This window comes from Spizellomyces punctatus (genome assembly GCF_000182565.1).
Source record: "Spizellomyces punctatus DAOM BR117 chromosome Unknown supercont1.4, whole genome shotgun sequence".
Taxonomy (NCBI): domain Eukaryota; kingdom Fungi; phylum Chytridiomycota; class Chytridiomycetes; order Spizellomycetales; family Spizellomycetaceae; genus Spizellomyces; species Spizellomyces punctatus.
Window position 1 is genome coordinate 1519123 of NW_015971540.1, and position 16892 is coordinate 1536014.

Consider the following 16892-nt stretch of genomic DNA (forward strand, 5'->3'; position numbering starts at 1 on the left):
TTCTCCCGCGGTCGACGTAATCACCTTAACCGGTAATAATGATGTTACAAAATGGCCCAATCGCACAACATAATCCATGCATATCTTTACCCAAGAATAGATAATTCGTGCTGGGAGGATATCCGCAAAGGTCGAATATTCGCAAAAGGTCGTGGAACTGGCCGTGAATATCACCTGACACGGGGCACCTGTATTAGAGCTTGCATTCTCGATTAGAGCGGTGAGAGTCCTCAAGTATACACACCAACGATATTGACAGGAGGGAGCAGCTCCAATAGGATTGGTTGGCTCATAAAGACTTCTCGTGCTTTATGACAGACAGATAGAACCTCGGAATTTTTCAAGCAGAGAGATTTCGACACCTTGTGGTTTCGCGCATCCAAAAGCCGTGCAATTATGTCGTCCAGATCATATTTGTCTTTTGGGCCAATTCTTCCACCAAAACTACTGGAAAAGGCAGTTCTCGGTGACGCCGGTGACTCTGAGATTGGGCTACTGGGCACATCATCGGCGTTGTTTGCAGTATCATCTGGATTGGTGGGGTCCGACTCCTCGCCTGCAGATGAGGGATCATCAGCGTCCTGATCTCCAAAATTTGGTGGTGGTGATCCAAGATGCTTGGGTGGTGGGCTTGTAGGTGTCGGCACGGGTACAGCAGCACCTTTTTTGATTTCCGTTGACTCCGTTAACGATAAGTCGTCTCCTCCACCGGATATGGATGCTGGCGCAGAAAATCGGCGTACGGGATCTTTAGATGCGACAGCGGCACCGCTGCTCAAGTTTTGCACGGATGCGGTTGTGAGTTCGGCAACGTCCTTTTCAGCAAAGCTCGAGATACTCTTCCGTTTTCCGTTCTTTATTTTCGAGTTACCGCTTCCCATGCTAGGCGCGAGTGCGGCAGGGTAGCTGGAACGGAAAGTCGCCGGTTTTTAATAGCCCAGCTTCTAGCAGCTAAGGTAAGGTAAATTGCAGTTCAGGGTCGAGAAACGACTGACGTCAGAGGAAATTAGCTAAAAACGAATGCGTCATGGTACACCCTTCCGGGGGGTAGAATGCAAACCTTACTAAAGAACGCAACTGCTCGACTTTGACCACAGAGCTCACAGCCGCAAAAGAGACGGACCCGCAATTTGTCTCGCTCGTAGTCCCCAAAAAAACTCAACCTTGTCCAAATATGCACACAAACACACAAGTCGTTCCTTCCAATCTTTTCTACACTATCCAACAAAAGACAATAGATGCTAGCGTACAGACGCCTGTTCAACTTGCTGTCGTCAAAGACAAAATGGCGATGATTTCCACAAAGGAAATCCCAAGATAGTAAAAAGCCGTTCAGGAAGGAGAGCCCCCCTCCGATGCTCCAAAAGTCGCGTGAACTAAGTTTGTGTAACTTCATCAGTCACATGAACAATCAATTGCTGACTCATCGGACCCTCAACTATAAATAAGCCTTTTTGGATATCTGCGTTGATCTTTCGGTTTTTGTTGCAGCAGGATACATGCACAAGGTTGGGAAGGCGACTCTTGATATGGGTGGTTGGCGGGTATGGAGATGATAGTTTATTCCTAGTTCTTACTCTTGTAATTTCGTCCCTTTTCGGTCCTTCCCGCGCAACGACATCAAGGGGCGATTCAAACTTGTCAACCTTCAAGCCACGTTTATGTCGCGGGCGCCTTTTGGATGTTCAAAGCTCTTCCATGGGTATCCGTCTTTCTCAAACATATCGAACCCATTCCCATATCAAACATTGTTACTGACCAGCGACTGCGGCATTCTCGTGTCCTTTTCAGAAACTCTGCAATGCTTTTTGTTTGCACGTATCGTTCACCTCATCTCTGATCCACAAAGCAAATGAGAACTACAAGTCAACCTTTTAGCTATGCATCATTGTTACCATACTTGCCCAAAATCTCTTTAAGCTTGAGAATACAAAAGGATCTTTTTGAAAGTAATTTGCACACAGTCTCTTTCTCCATTCAAAGACACGGAAGGCCAAAGTATTCGTAGCTTCTTCCTCTATGTATTCATGCAAAACAGCCGCAAAGTCGGGCGAACCGTTTTCCATTCGTTGGCTTCTTTATTGTAAAAACTCCTACAAAACCAACCCTCCGTTGGGCACGTTCCAAAGAAGCAACCGCGTCACGTCGCTAAGCAATTTTAGAACACTTACGTCACAATGTCCGATGGGTTGTGGAACTTTGGGACAGTTGGACTTTTTGGCTTAAAAGAACGGTCGACAAGGTTCATCTGCGTTATCGCATGGACACTAACTTGGCGCAATGGGACATGCCCACAAGACTCAGAACGCTTTCGATGCTTACGACCCCGACAACTGGGTCAAGCGCAACGAACGTCTGGTCAAGCGTACAGGAATCCTACCTCTAAATGCAGAAACTCCAGTAGAAGTACTGTTGAATGAAGCCGTCACGCCTTCATCGCTTCACTACGTGAGGAATCATGGCGCTGTGCCAAAGCTGGACTGGGCAAAGCATGTCATTGAGCTAAAGGCTGGAGACAACACAATCAACATCTCGATGGATCAACTCGAGAAAGACTACGAGCCTTGCACTCTTCTTGTCACATTTGCGTGTGATGGAATTCGCAGAAAGGAACTCAATGAAATTCGACGTTCCAACGGATTTGACTGGGCTACGGGAGCTGTTTCCACTGCCAAATGGAAAGGGGCGCTCCTGAGAGATGTTCTCCAGAAAAACTTTTCCGACTTGCAAAAGTACAAGTTTGTACTCTTTGAAGCGTGCGATGATCTTAATAATGGATCGTACGGAACAAGTATTCCGATAGATCATGCACTCGATCCATCCGCAGACGTCCTTATTGCATATGAAATGAATGACGAACGCATTCCTCCTGATCACGGATATCCTGTTCGCACAGTTCTTCCTGGATGTGTTGGTGGTCGCATGGTAAAATGGTTGAAACAAATCATCTTGTCTGAAAAGGAGTCCCAAAACTGGCATCATTTTCACGACAACCGGGTGCTCCCGCCGACGATTACGAACAATGCCATGGCTAGCGGCATCTGGAAGAATCCCGATTATCTTCTGTATGAATTAAATGTCAATTCTGTCATTCTATTTCCTGCCCACGGTCAGAAACTTGATGTTAAGGACATTACATCCAATTTCACGGTGACAGGATATGCATATGACGGAGGAGGAAGGAAGATTAGCAGAGTGGAGGTAACTTTGGATGGAGGTGAATCTTGGAATGAATGCAAGATTGCCTATCCGGAAGACTATGAGCCTCGACACGGACGAAAGTGGTGGGTCATGTGCAAGTGGAGCATCGAGTTTCCGGCGTGGAAAGTTGTTTCGGCTAGAGACATGGCAGTTAGAGCTTGGAATGCCTCGCTGAATACCCAGCCAGAGCACCACACGTGGAATTTACTCGGAATGATGAACAATGCTTGGTACCGGGTGCAAGTTCGTAGAGCCCAGGCAGAATGCGTGGAATTTGTACATCCTGTTCGAACCTCACCCGGTGAAGGAGTCAAGGGATGGTTGGAAAAGGCACCGGTCGCATACCAGGAAAATGTTCCCAATCGCAACTACAGCTGGGAAGAAGTAGCAAAGCACAAGGCACGAGATGACTGTTGGATTGTTGTCAATGGCAAAGTCTACGACGTTACAGATTTTTTGAGTCAACATCCCGCCGGTCCAGGACCTATCATGGCGCATGCGGGAACAGACGCAACCGCAGTCTTCACCGACATCCACTCTGAAGATGCACACGTTCTGAAAGCCTCCTATGTGATTGGACACATTGGTCAAAAAGTCCTCAAAGCTCACATTTCTGAACGTGCCAAACACCCCAATCTGACACCCGACGGACACGCCATCGTCTTGAATCCCCACAGGTGGATACCAGTCACACTCGTCAAGAAAGAGTCGATCACTCACGATACTCGACGGTTCACGTTCGGGTTACCTTCCAAGGAGGACAGAATGTGGCTACCTTGGGGTAAGCACATCAATTTAGCCATCACACAAGAAACCCGCATGGTGGTGCGCCCCTATACGCCAGTCAAACCAATCCTCGAGGAAGAAGACGATGGGACATTTGACCTCGTTATCAAGATCTATTTTCCCAGCGAAGACCGACCAGGAGGCGAGCTAACCCAAATGCTAGAAGGTCTGAAAAACGGAGACGAAGTGAAAATTAAAGGACCTGAAGGCGAGATCTATTACACGGGCAAAGGCTCATTCGACGTTATGGGCCATTTTATCCACTGCAAAAAAGTCAATTTTATCGTCGGTGGAACAGGGTTGACACCAGCTTTGGCGGTCATCCGAGCAGCCCTCCTGGCCGAAAAAGGCCGACACCTTCAAATTAGCCTTGTTTACGCAAATAAAACCACGGACGACATACTGTGCGGAGACGAACTTGACCATTTTTTGAAAGAGTTTAAGGATAACTTCAAACTATGGCACGTCATTAGCCGCCTGGGCGACTCGGAAAAGAAAAATTGGCCTTATGGGTCAGGACACATTGATGGAAAAACTCTTCAAGACCATTGCTTCCCACCGGCAGACGACACGGCGTGCTTTGTTTGTGGACCACCTGCGATGGTTGCCCAAGCTGTTATGCCTAATTTAGCAGAACTTGGATTTGACGAGGATCATGTCTTTGAATTTTAGTCTAGGGCGGACCTCCGTAGGCAGCGTAAGACAATTGAAAAGAGATGCACAGAATTCCTCGTAGAGAGCACCCATTCTCTTGGCGTGCTTCGAGGATGCCATCTCGACAAAGAGGGCCAAATTACGATGTAAGACGTTGGTATATGTATACAAAAGTAGTCCAACCCATTAGGTACATTTCTACAATCCTACGATATCTACAGAAAAAACATGACTCTTTTTCCATTTAACGAATACCGCGCTCTCTCACACTGTCATTTCCAGACATACTAAACCATCTATTATAATCCATCCGTAGCAGAAGTTGGGATAGACAGTGTGCTTGTGGCGAGGTGGTTTGGACACTTGAGAACGTGCGGAAGAGGAAGGATGTGCACTTTTCAAAATCCTACATCGTGTAAACGGATAAAATGCTGAGCAACAATCCAGCGAAATATATCACATCACGCTTAGAGAAAAGAGACAGTAACCAACCTCACGGAGAGCTCTCACTTGAACCAGGACGCCGTCACTCCCAGATTCATTCCAGGATCCAGCGCTCAGAATCCTATCTACTAGTCCACAGAATTGTTCGCACAGGGTAAGAGCCTCGCGAACCGTTCCACCAATCAACCGGTTCATGACGGGGTCAAGAAAACAGCCTTGAAGGACGGCCTGTAGGTGTGCTGTATGCGCTTTTCGAATATCTTCGAAGTCAGGACGGGAATGCGAAGATGCGGCATTGATATCGGCGACCGTCTCGTCCTCATTTCGCTCTTTCTGCTTCACAACTTCCATCAGTATATGATAGTTCGATTCCAATATATCCATCTACCAACAGGTACTGCTTTAGAAGAAGAAGAAGAAGTAAACTATCACAATGCAACAAGAAGACATACCTGAATATACGACCATAAGCAATCCAAAAAGAACATCATGACCCCCCGCACTTGCCAGATTTCTCTTGGGACCTCTGCAGTATCCTCATCCAATACATTTCGTTTGCTATTACCACTTGATACGGCTCGAAATGACTGGCTGATCGACGAGCAAACACGTTGTAGCCGCATATGTGTTCCCTTGAGCAGTAGCAGGAAGGCCAGAATGGTGTTGTAGCTGCCAAAATCGTGGGTTAGAAAAAGAAAAGACCTGGTTATGAAATGAACTCTCAACGAACTCTGTAATATCACTCAATGTGAAGACGAGGTCTAAAGGCCACTTCACGATATAATCCAGAGTAAATGGCACCCCGAGGAGGTCCTCGGTGTAATTCCGTGACAACGTCGAGTCCTGGCCGCTTGTACTCTTTGGCATTCTGAACCGAAAATGTTCCATATAGAGCCCCATATCCTCTTCTGAAGCAGCTTTGCGCACCAGCTTTTTGAACATTGAATTAAGCTCTAAAGTTCCCACCCGGTTATTAAATATCAGTTAAAGACTACGACACAGCTACTAACCATGAGCGGTGACAAGGGATAACCGTGCCCCAGCCTTCATCTTCAATTGGGCACATTCCTCAATGAAGGTCATCCACAGGTCACCATTTCCCAACAAGTAGCAAGCTTTGAAAGCCTTAACGTGTAGATACTGGATAAGCAGCCCCACACAGCGAACAGCTTGTCTGGAAGCAAACCTTCAAGTGATTTATCAAATGTTCATCCATGACCACAACATCCCAAAGAATCGCTGCAACGTCTCTTTTGATTTTAGAGATAGTGTTTTCAAAAGCCAGAGATCGAAACTCTTGTGACTTTGAAAGCGCAGAAACTTCAGTCAGGTGTTCGGAGACCAGCGACTTCACTAGTGCGGCTGGTGCGACACCGCATTGACAGGTAAGCCAAGCCGTTCTGATACATGAGACATATCGCTTATCCACATACCTTCAGGACGCTTAGACTCTCCAATGATTACCACCGCCTTTCCAATGAATAATATTGTGTCGGCGACATCCGGAGGAACAAAGTCAGGTACAAGTGCGGCATCTAAAACGAATTGGGATTGCCTGGCAAGAAAGTGTCGATGAACACGACGGCGAATAACAATGAACCTATAGGTGACGTACCATCGAGTATGCTCCGCTTGCAAATGCAAATCAAAGTCGTCATCTACAGAGTTCTGATTCATGTCCATCCGTTGAGCTGCGAGCGAGAGGACAATATGCAACGTCACAATCCAACCTTGTGGCGACTATCGACGCCAGCATTTCTCACAAAGAATTCACCATGTGGATCATGCAGCTTGCCGTACAGCATCCATGTAATGAGCTGCTTGTAGAATACTGTCATACAAGATTGGAATAATCTACGTGTTGAGAGAAGATGAGTCCAAATAGATGCGCCCAGCAACAACGTCCAATACCTTAGAACTACTCCGCGTACTTCAGGAATACCAGTTTTGGTGCGAGCATTCAACAAGCTCAAGAGTGCCGCACCGTGATAGCCAAGATTTGCCTCAATGGTTTCCACAAGTTGTCTCAGATGTGATAGAATTACTTTGTACTAGATTATGTATTAGAAAATGTACAGACCATCGTTGTAAGAAATACAATACACAGTGAGCTCTTGTGTCCAGCGTCACGGTGGGAGCCCATTTTGGTGACTTGCATGCGCTTACCCTGCCAAATACATGCTCCAACCAGCTTATCGGTGTCCTACCTCCGTCCGTATCCAAGTCCAGGCTAGAAAGGACCTTGACCTCTGCCTCGACAACCAATTGTCGGTATTCGTCCAAAACATCGTCTACCGCTGCACAAAAAGCAAAGAAGTAAAATCCGGTCGGACTAACAGGTGCAGTCCCTTCAATCTGTTGCTGTGATGGAAGAGTTGCTGTCCACACTCTTTTTCGATTTTTGTCGACAAAGTCCCGGAGTACAGAATACAGAGCGCCTAGGTGCACCAGGCGATCTAAGGCCGTCCGTTCCGCCGGATGAAGGAAAGGAAAGTCTGTCGCTACCCGATACGTCTTTAGTGGCGCCGGTGGTGGAGGATCAGGAACAAATACGTCGCCTGGATGGCCAGATAGAGCGAGAAGCAGCTCGTGAAGCATGTCCAATCGAGATCAACTTGTAGAGCTCCAAGTGTTCGGAAGGTTGGACGCTTTTCGCGCTTCTTAATCAGGGGCCGATGACATAAGCACTAGCACCGACCGGCGAACAGACTTGTTTATCAACACCAAAACGCTCGCCGCACACAGCCCGACGTATAGGAACGTTGAGGTGCAGCTTAAATACCAAAAAACGTCGGCCTTTGCTTCGAAGGGTTGCAACGAAAACCTTGGGCAACAAACCCTGTCCCCAGCCGGAGCTTGACACATTGAGGACTTGTCGCGATGGTTGACGTTGTCCTCATCATCACTGTGGTGGTCTTCGCCATTCTAGTAATATTAGCCTCCATATACTTCTTGGCATACTTCCAGCATCCAGACGACAAATGGGTAGCATGGTTCCCAAAAATTGTGGTGGTACGTATCGGGACTGTCAGTTTCGTTTGTTGCGGCTCACCAACACTCAAAATTCCTTTTCATGTTATCTGCAGATAATAGGGCTATCACTGGCGTGTTACAATGTCTTCCTTCTTCCCTTGGACGTGGCAAATCAGAAAGGGCAACTCCAAGCGTCAGGAAACATACCAATGGCCAAAATCACGATTGCGTTTTACATATCAACAGTGATCATATGTCTTGTGGTTGTTCCTTTCACGGTGTTCTTTTATGAAGGGTCGGACGAAGATGATGGTGATCAGAGGTACATCGTCGTGAGAGGGCTTCAGTATTAGACTGTTAGCATGCATGTCGTGTGGCTCACTGCTTGAATCTCTTTTTGCAGATCATCCCCAAGTGCTTTTGCATACGCCATTAAATGGCTAGTTCCTATTCTCATTTTTATGGCCGGCCTTATTTTTGTTCTGTATTGGTTCCTTGGCTATGCGGACGTTCCCACAACCAAATTGACGAGTGTGCTTGTAGCCGGTGGAAATTTAGGCCTCAACTCATCGATCAATAGTTGCTTGAACACTTTGGCGCCAACGGGAAATATGACGCTTGTAAGACCTTTTGCTGTCTTTATCACTTTACCGATTATTAATCTTTTTCTTCATGAATTTCAGTGTCAATACCAAACAGGGACGAACCACGTCGTTGTGTCTCCTCTCGTCTATATCGTGGCAATTGTCACCTTTGTAGGCTGGATTCTTTTCTCCATTTTTGGAGGAGTAGGTCTCATTGCCTTGCCCGTGGACTGGGTCTCGCAATTCCTGCATCGTCCTAAACCGATCAAAGCAAATGAGTATCAGGAAAAAAAGAAGGAGATTGGGCAGAATGCACAGCTTCTGATGGAGGCCGGAAAAACGCTTAACGAGGATCTGAAATCTGCGACGAGATCGGGAGTGGCTGGGAAACGGTGGAGAAGAATTAAGACTCGTGAGACCGAGTTCAGAAAGGTAGGCGTGATGTTCTGTTCGAAATGAGCCGGGTTGACCAGAAAGTAATGGATGTATTACAGGATGTCCTCATTTTGGAGTATCACTATCGCCGCCTTGAGGATGCCTATAGAAATCAGGGAGGGAATTTCCTTCTCCAGCTCATTCAATTCATTGGCGGCATCATCGGGTACGTTGCAATCTCCTCTACTTGGTAGTTCCTTGAGACATGTAAATTCAAACTCCCTTTGTTCTGCTAGTGGATTTCTGTCGCTGTTCTGGCTTTTGCACATAATCCTCTACCTCATTCCTTGGGCACTGCATACGAATCCTTACAGCCCATTTCTTAACGATTTCTTGAACGCTGTCAACAAGGTTCCTTTTGTGGGAACCGTGTTTTACGCACTGTTCTCCTTCTATCTTTTGGCCTGCGTTCTGAAAGGTGCTGCGTCATTAGGAATGCGAATCTTTTTCATTCCTATTCATCCATTGAAGTAAGTACAGTGGGTGTGACTGGTAGATGAAAAGGAATTCTCTAAACTTTGCCTTCCGCAACAGAATCGGAGAAACCATGATGAATTCTCTTGTTTTCAACACTGGTGTGGTGCTGATATGCTCCATGTCGGTCGCCCAGTTTTGCACCCTCAGCTTCTCTCGCTTTGCAAAGTATACCGCCAATGAATGTGAGTTCGTCCGGATGTCTTTTGCAATCGATAATATCATTTGCAGTTTCTTTACACGTTCCAACATTGCAGCAATATTCGGTGTGCAGATGCAAAATCTCAGGGGCATTCAATACGGATACGACGCCTTCATTTTCATCTTGCTAGGTTTTGCAGCGTTGACCATAGGATATACCCTCTATCGACCTCACAAAAAGCGACGAGAGAATATGATGGACTTCAAGTATTGAGGAGGGGAGCAAGATCGGACATGAGTACACTAATGCAAAAATACGAGGTGCAGATAATGACTGGAGTAAGGGGTTAAGACCATAGTTCGTTCTTGTGTTTGGTGAATATAGATCTATGTACAATGACTCTAAACTCTGAGAAACAACAGCAGAGAATTCTAGCAATTTTCTGCCAGTTACATGGTATGATAATTGATGCAAAATTCCACCATCAAGACAATTAGCAGATAGTCTGAAATCATGATCGGAGCCTTCGGAGGTATCAGCTCCATGGAATCATCCGAGTGTTCTGTGATTACATAAATCGAACGAAACCAGTACCATGGATCGAGATTTGGGAGACACTTTTAAGCTTTTGACCAAGCACCTACCCACTGGTGCATCTTTGGCGGCGAGACTGCCCATCACTTTATCCCAGGGGGAACGCAGGGCACGGGCTTTACTACGACATTCCAACTAGTCCTTCTCCTATAATTCAACCCGGGTCCCCAAAGGAAGAGCAACCCTTCAGACGCCTCCCGCGTATAATCACCTTTTGTCAAACGAGTTGATGCACTCGTCAAGTAGCGTCAAAGTAACTGACGAAGCACAAAGATGCAACAATCTCGCACAAAATGAAAACGACCATCGGACGCCGGCAGTCGTTGAGCGAGGCTTGCGGAGGATTCAGTCATATGACTTTGGCGCTGTTGCTATGCGACACGGTGATGACACACCCTGCGATAGGATGCTCTAACGCTCTAAAGCTCATCTACGATTGCGCTCATCATAATGTCCTTGTTCAGACCCGCCTTCTCCCGTGCGTTGACTGCGTCACTTCGGCCTGCCTCATCATCCTTGATATCAAAAACCTGTGTACGCGCATTCTCTGCATCTGTTGCTCCTCGCGAGTTTGCTCGAGTTGCGGTAAGTGGTTGAAGTGCGCCGTAGTGTAGAAAGCTGCACTGTTGCGAGAGCACGGACTTAATGGTGGACACTGTACAATTTGCTGTAGTAAATTATTGTCGACACCTTGTATTAATAGATATGCCTTTTAAATGCCTAGAAACCCGCTCCCACATGGAAAGCCCAAGCTGTTATCAACAAGGAGTTTAAAGATATTAGCTTGGCTGACTACAAGGGAAAATGGTGCTTGCCATCTGATTTACTCTAGGCTTGAATTAACCTGTTAACTGATCTTCTCTAATGCCGGATATCATCGCAGGGTTGTCCTTTTCTTCTATCCTCTGGATTGTAAGTTCACGATACGCAGGTCATTCCTCACTAGCCCGACACTGATAGCATCTTTTTATAGTCACATTTGTGTAAGGGCATTCCACCAGCACCTCTGCAAACAGAAGATCATCGACTAACTGTGCCGTATAGCTGCCCGACGGAAATTATTGCGTTCAGCGAACGTGCCGAAGAATTTCGCCAGTTGAATGCTGAAGTGATTGGCGCCTCCGTGGACTCTGTACACTCTCACTTGGCCTGGATCAACACTCCCCGTCGTGATGGTGGATTGGGTGACATGAAGATCCCTCTGAGTAAGGTTTTGCACGAGATCACCCTCCGTGAAACTCATTTCTAAGCTGATAAATTGAATATGTCACATAGTCTCCGACATTACAAAGTCCATCTCTCGGGATTACGGTGTTCTTCTTGAGGAAAGTGGCTTTGCCCTTCGCGGCACCTTTATCATTGATCCCAACGGTGTCGTGCGGCAATTGAGCATCAACGATGCACCAAGTAAGCATTCCGCAACGTTTGATTAAGATCCAAGAACGGGATATCTCGGGATGCTAATGCTATTGTCGGTTGACAGTTGGTCGTAGTGTTGAGGAGACGCTCCGGCTCTTGGAGGGTCTCCAATTTGCTGATGAGCACGGACAAGTTTGCCCAGCTGGATGGAAGAAAGGAGGTAATTTTGGTACTTTCTATGCCATTTTAAATCTAGACGCTTAATGCTTAATTGTAATTCAGGCAAGACCATGAATCCCGATCCCGTCAAGAGCAAAGAATACTTCCGTGATGAGCATGCGACTGGAAATTGAATCCAGCCTGGTCAGTACCCGTGGTTCCAAGCTGCAATTAGCGTCTATCTGCGCCGTCATGTGGATGCGACGGGAAATTGGTTCATAAATTCAACAGCATTGCACAGTTTCAACTTGTAGTATTCAATAATACAGAACAGTTCTATTGGCAACGCTAAGCATCTGGTTGGTGAGATACGGTTTGGTTTTTCCGGATGATGAAGACGCTCCCCTAATCAGCGATGTGACATCGCCATTCACAATCACAAATACGGCCCACTTGCGTAGCCATTCGGTTGCTGCACGCACACAGTACCGTGCTCCTTCCAGTTACTCTCGAAGTCCAGTGAAGATGGTTACCCTGCCCATCGGATGTCACGATCATCATGACAAGTGCGTCGAAATGGCCCGTTGAGTAACTGATGAATCGTAGCAGAATAACTGGTGGCACGAGTATGATTGCTGAGGGGTACTTCCTCGTACGATCTCCTACCGGGCTTTTGATTCACCATTGATATTCTGGAGGTTTTCTCGTTCACATTTCCATCGAAAGCCTGCCCGCTATAACTTTTTCCTGGGATCACTTCTATTCATCATGCCGTGTCCGTTCTGACAACTTTGAGGTAAACCAAGCAACGCCCATTAAACACAAATCCAGGGTCCCAATCCACGCGCTGAGTCTTCCAATGTCTGCCCAATTTCGATCATTCAAGTCGGGGCAATGACTACCGCCATAATTCCAACAATAAGTGAACATATTCACATTAATTTCCGCCAAAACGCACACGAGCAAGCGATAGGATACTGGAGCACAGAACTTTCGCTTGCTAAGGTTGTTTGTCAGCAACAGCACAAAGTCTACCAACAAAGCCAGATTGTATAATGCTAATAGATGAAACACTCTTCCATATCCCACAGTCCAGTACAACGCATGGAAAAGGAATGGCGTCAAGGTGATAACGGACACCGTGTTGAATTCCCAGAGGAAGCCGGCAAAAATGAAAATGGCAATCAAATGATGTAACGCCATGTTGGTGAATGCTCGTATGATATCCGTTTGGATGAGCTCAAAGGTATAGAAGATAATGTACAAGACCAGGTGAAGGCGAAACTGAGAGACAAAGCGAAATGAGACCGGGGATTCGGCTGGAAAATGGCGACCTTTCGAGAAACAGTGGGCAAGGGCAATCGAAATTTGCAATAGACCAAACCCGTTCACCAGGGCATGGTAGCGCGTCGGAAGCATGTGGTCCATGGTAGAGTGGGATCTTGATTGTCAAATAAAAAAGTATGGATGCGTCACGAACGGATAAAGTGTTGATAGCGAAAGAGAGTCGAACGTTTTGTGGGTTCAAGGAGGGTTTGTCGGAATCCCGCATACGAGGACTGATCGTCGTTCTACTAAGTCGTCGTCGAATCGGTCATATCCCTGGTTTGCAATGATCCTTTGACGCAGGCAATGCCTCGACAGTGACGTGGGACCAAGTTCCCCACAATCTGGTAATCCCAACGACGGCGCGGGCATCCACGTCATGCAGTGGAATGCATTCTAACTGGGAGGCACAGCAAAAGACAGTTGTTCAAAGGTCCGTCGTCGCCAATGACTTTGACAGCGATCTCCGCTGACACTCGCAATGACATTTCTGCTTCGAACTATACGCCGCCTCCCTCGGGCATTGGCCCGTTCACATTTCCAACCCGCACGCCGTTATCTCACCAGCTCCCGTCTCCTCTCATCATCCAACACGTCACCAGATCCATCGCCACTTCAAACTTTTAACATCTTTGAAAGTCCCTCCCCGAGCACAAAGACCTTCAAATCAGTCGGAAACACATCCTTCACCGTCGGAGATGTCCGGTTACAGGGGCCGGTCGTACTTATCAACGATACCGTCTTTATGTGGGATGTACCGCAGTTTGGTGCTGGGAGTGAACAGGTTGAAATATCCGAGACGATCATTGATGGGGAGACATTGATTAGACGAGGTGCAGGTTCAGAGGGACAGGAGATCGTGGATGACCCTTCCTCACCCTTTCATGGATGGACCACCGATCACTTCAAGCTATTTGAAGTTACCCAACCAGTTCCTGGTACGTCGGAAGAGCGTGTTTTTTGTTAAAGGTTGCCCACATTTTAATTCGGCATACGCGGCGGCAGAATTATTGGTCATTGGCACAGGTGCCCAGACGTACATCTTGCCACCTTTTCTGCGCTCATACCTTCACAAATTGGGGTTGCAGCTAGAAGTGATGGCTTCGGTAAGGGACAATTCAATGCACTGCTTCACTCTGTTGATCATGTGTCGCTGATTGCGATGATTATCGGTAGCGCCAAGCTGCTTCGACATACAACATTCTCCTCCAGGAGGGCCGTCGTCCTGCAGCTGCATTTTTACCGGTGATTCCGACATCGTCTCGCACAGGAGAGATACTGGTCAAATTCAGTAAACCTGAATTTGAGAAACAAAGGGAAAGGGAGGCGCGGGAGCACCACCGCGCATGGGGACTACCAGGGAACCTCACAGGAAATACTAGTTGAACGATGTGATAATATGTCTTCCAGCTTAGCCATATCACTGGTTGTCCAATAAATAGAACAGTGGACTTCAAAACTGCTGTGAAACATAACGTATTACAACAGTATACAGGTCATCCCACTTCGGTCCCGCTATTGACACTGGCTCCTCAAAAGATTTACAAAAATACCTTACACCAGATCCTAAGACTAATTACTAGATACCGCCAGCTTATTCGCGTTGACGGGGTCTGTAAAGCCCAGGGTTGTCAGCAATGCAAAGTGGAGCCAGTATTGATAAGAGCAGCGTTTTTACCTAGGAGCGCAGCGAATGATGTCGTCGACCCGCAAGATGAGTTCCGCTGCTTCTGATGCAGATAGAAGTACTTGCTTCTTCAACTTAAATGACTCTGTAATACCGAGTTCACGAACATCTGCAACTATTCCTTGGGCCATATCTGAATGTGGTGGGAAAGGCGACAGCGCAATTAGAACCCTATCCCCAGCAATAATAGAAGCAATGCACATACCTAAACCGAACGTCGATTTGCCTTCATGGTGAGCTGCGCGCAATTGCGAGACAAGCTCGGCACTGTCATACCCTGCATTGTCCGCAAGGATCGTTGGCAGCTGACGTAGCGCCTTAGCAAATGATTCGCAGGCAATCGCCTTTTTGCCTGGTGTCTTTGCCGCAACTTCCTCAACAGCTTTTGCCATGAGCATCTCAGCACATCCACCTCCAAGGGTTGTACGAGGTTCCTTTACTGTCTGAGAAAGCACGCAAAGCGCGTCATGCAGAGATCGTTCTGCTTCATCCAGGAGTTGGCCAGTGGCACCACGCAGAACCACAGTACAAGCCTCGCCCGCAGCTACCCCCGAGAACTTGATCAGTCTGTCCTCCCCAATCATGATCTCCTCAATCAAATCGCAGTGTCCTAGCTTGACTAGCTCCGGGTGGTCAAAAGTCGATGCGATTTCCCCTCCTGTGACTAAAGCAAGACGTTCTACACCATCAAAGTCCGCGTGCTCGATCGCCATGACACCGGAATCAGCGAAGAGTTGCTCCGGCCAGTTGTAAATCAGCTGACGGTTGACAAAGCAATTGATGCCATGTGCCTTAATCTTCTCGACCTTCTCCTTCATCTTGTCACGCTCGGCCCGCTCCAACTCGGCCAACTTTCCAGTTGCATCCACCCTGACGCGTGCTCCAAAGATTTTGATTTTGTCGGTATCCATAGGAGTGTTTGCTACGAGAATCTTGGCGTTCTCGATCCTTTTCGGTTGGTTTACACCGATCTTCTTGTCAAGAATGAAACCTTCGTCAAGGTACGAGTCGATAAGTTTACCCCCGGCCTTTTTGATGATTTGGATGTTGTCAAGATTTGTGCTTCCCTAGAGGTTGAACAAGACATTAACGCTTTTGGAGGTATTTGCTGCAATGTCAAGTGCAGCTACCTTTAACCGCATCACCGCGTCGACCGCAAGAGTGGCAAAGTATTCTTTGTCTTGCGACAGCACCTTTGAACTTAGCGTTGTTTTTGCAATGTTCAGAAGATCTTGCCGGAAGGCTTCAGTATTCTTGCTATTGTCCACAGCAGACTCTTCCAGGGCCTTGTAGGCAGCGGCAGAGGCGATACGGTAGCCCTCAATGATAGTTTGAGGGTGGATGTGTTGATGAACAAGCTTCTCTCCTTCTCTGAGCAACTCTGCGGCCAGAACGCAAACAGATGTAGTTCCGTCACCAACTTCATCGTCTTGCACTTTTGAAATGTTGACCAGAACTTTTGCTGCGGCGTTGTCTAGCGCGATTGATTTCAAGATTGTTGCACCGTCGTTTGTGACTACAATGTTGTTGGTAGTCATGGATTGCAGCGTCTTGTCCATTCCTTTTGGACCTAATGTGCTTTTCACCAGATCCCCGACAGCAATGGCACCCACAAATGACGACTATAGCAGAGAATAAGATCTTAGCATCAACACCATGAGCGCAACCCATTGTCGATGAAATAGACTCTTGGGCTCAAAATGGACATCTACATACCAAACGCGCATTTTCTGCGCGCTCTTCGGAAGCATTCTCCTTGAAGATCTCGACGGGTGCCAAACTCTGATGGTGAAAGGATTATGGCGAGTGAGAATTAGGCGGACGCGCGTCGACGTGAAAATCAGAAACAGCATCCGTTCCTACCATATCGATGTTCTGTTACTAAAAGTGGTATAGGTCTAAACGATGGGAAATCTGTCGACGAGTTGTTGCTGCGGAGGAGGGGAAAACGAAGCGTCTTGTTGGGTTCACGGGGCACGTCGCAGCTGTCGGACACGCAAAATATAGTGGTTGCTATGTGTCTGCATGGTTACTGCACAGTCATGCAACTTTCGGACAGGGTTTCTTCCATCTT

General features: G+C 47.2%; 8 protein-coding genes across 8 annotated transcripts in view; 4 read left to right on the forward strand and 4 right to left on the reverse strand.

Annotated features, from left to right (window-relative positions):
* SPPG_09075 (serine/threonine-protein phosphatase PP-Z1) overlaps positions 1 to 881 on the reverse strand; it is a gene marked incomplete at both ends in the record, with an annotated part of 2310 nt that extends 1429 nt beyond the window's left edge. Inside the window, 2 exons of the mRNA XM_016757229.1 lie at positions 91 to 188; positions 245 to 881. Coding sequence (XP_016610555.1) covers positions 91 to 188; positions 245 to 881 — 735 coding nt within the window. The remainder of the gene's footprint in view (positions 1 to 90; positions 189 to 244) is intronic.
* A 1322-nt stretch (positions 882 to 2203) lies between these two features.
* On the forward strand, positions 2204 to 4895 carry SPPG_02976 (uncharacterized protein). The gene has a single exon (XM_016751261.1). It carries the CDS (start codon positions 2281 to 2283, stop codon positions 4657 to 4659), a length of 2379 nt encoding a protein of 792 aa, XP_016610556.1. The 5' UTR covers positions 2204 to 2280; the 3' UTR covers positions 4660 to 4895.
* SPPG_02977 (uncharacterized protein) lies at positions 4781 to 7707 on the reverse strand. The gene is made up of 11 exons (XM_016751262.1): positions 7252 to 7707; positions 6997 to 7136; positions 6816 to 6939; positions 6701 to 6753; positions 6519 to 6640; positions 6272 to 6447; positions 6096 to 6210; positions 5816 to 6038; positions 5538 to 5754; positions 5134 to 5469; positions 4781 to 5047 (listed from the first exon to the last, which is right to left on the reverse strand). The coding sequence occupies exons 1-11, from the start codon at positions 7681 to 7683 to the stop codon at positions 4886 to 4888; spliced, it is 2100 nt and encodes a 699-aa protein (XP_016610557.1). The 5' UTR covers positions 7684 to 7707; the 3' UTR covers positions 4781 to 4885.
* A 109-nt stretch (positions 7708 to 7816) lies between these two features.
* Positions 7817 to 10120, forward strand: SPPG_02978 (uncharacterized protein). The gene is made up of 8 exons (XM_016751263.1): positions 7817 to 8097; positions 8172 to 8380; positions 8462 to 8678; positions 8742 to 9074; positions 9137 to 9243; positions 9314 to 9547; positions 9612 to 9736; positions 9809 to 10120. Exons 1-8 carry the CDS (start codon positions 7966 to 7968, stop codon positions 9964 to 9966), a joined length of 1515 nt encoding a protein of 504 aa, XP_016610558.1. The 5' UTR covers positions 7817 to 7965; the 3' UTR covers positions 9967 to 10120.
* Positions 10121 to 10701: 581 nt separating this feature from the next.
* SPPG_02979 (uncharacterized protein) lies at positions 10702 to 12151 on the forward strand. Its single transcript, XM_016751264.1, has 8 exons — positions 10702 to 10872; positions 11012 to 11094; positions 11171 to 11199; positions 11261 to 11270; positions 11332 to 11492; positions 11563 to 11694; positions 11771 to 11866; positions 11929 to 12151. The coding sequence occupies exons 1-8, from the start codon at positions 10738 to 10740 to the stop codon at positions 11997 to 11999; spliced, it is 717 nt and encodes a 238-aa protein (XP_016610559.1). The 5' UTR covers positions 10702 to 10737; the 3' UTR covers positions 12000 to 12151.
* Positions 12088 to 13462, reverse strand: SPPG_02980 (uncharacterized protein). Its single transcript, XM_016751265.1, has one exon. It carries the CDS (start codon positions 13231 to 13233, stop codon positions 12565 to 12567), a length of 669 nt encoding a protein of 222 aa, XP_016610560.1. The 5' UTR covers positions 13234 to 13462; the 3' UTR covers positions 12088 to 12564.
* Positions 13463 to 13571: 109 nt separating this feature from the next.
* On the forward strand, positions 13572 to 14635 carry SPPG_02981 (uncharacterized protein). The gene is made up of 3 exons (XM_016751266.1): positions 13572 to 14069; positions 14137 to 14237; positions 14308 to 14635. Exons 1-3 carry the CDS (start codon positions 13613 to 13615, stop codon positions 14515 to 14517), a joined length of 768 nt encoding a protein of 255 aa, XP_016610561.1. The 5' UTR covers positions 13572 to 13612; the 3' UTR covers positions 14518 to 14635.
* On the reverse strand, positions 14501 to 16786 carry SPPG_02982 (T-complex protein 1 subunit beta). Its single transcript, XM_016751267.1, has 6 exons — positions 16682 to 16786; positions 16535 to 16600; positions 15949 to 16440; positions 15024 to 15885; positions 14810 to 14951; positions 14501 to 14744 (listed from the first exon to the last, which is right to left on the reverse strand). Exons 1-6 carry the CDS (start codon positions 16682 to 16684, stop codon positions 14726 to 14728), a joined length of 1584 nt encoding a protein of 527 aa, XP_016610562.1. The 5' UTR covers positions 16685 to 16786; the 3' UTR covers positions 14501 to 14725.
* Between the last annotated feature and the right edge of the window lie 106 nt (positions 16787 to 16892).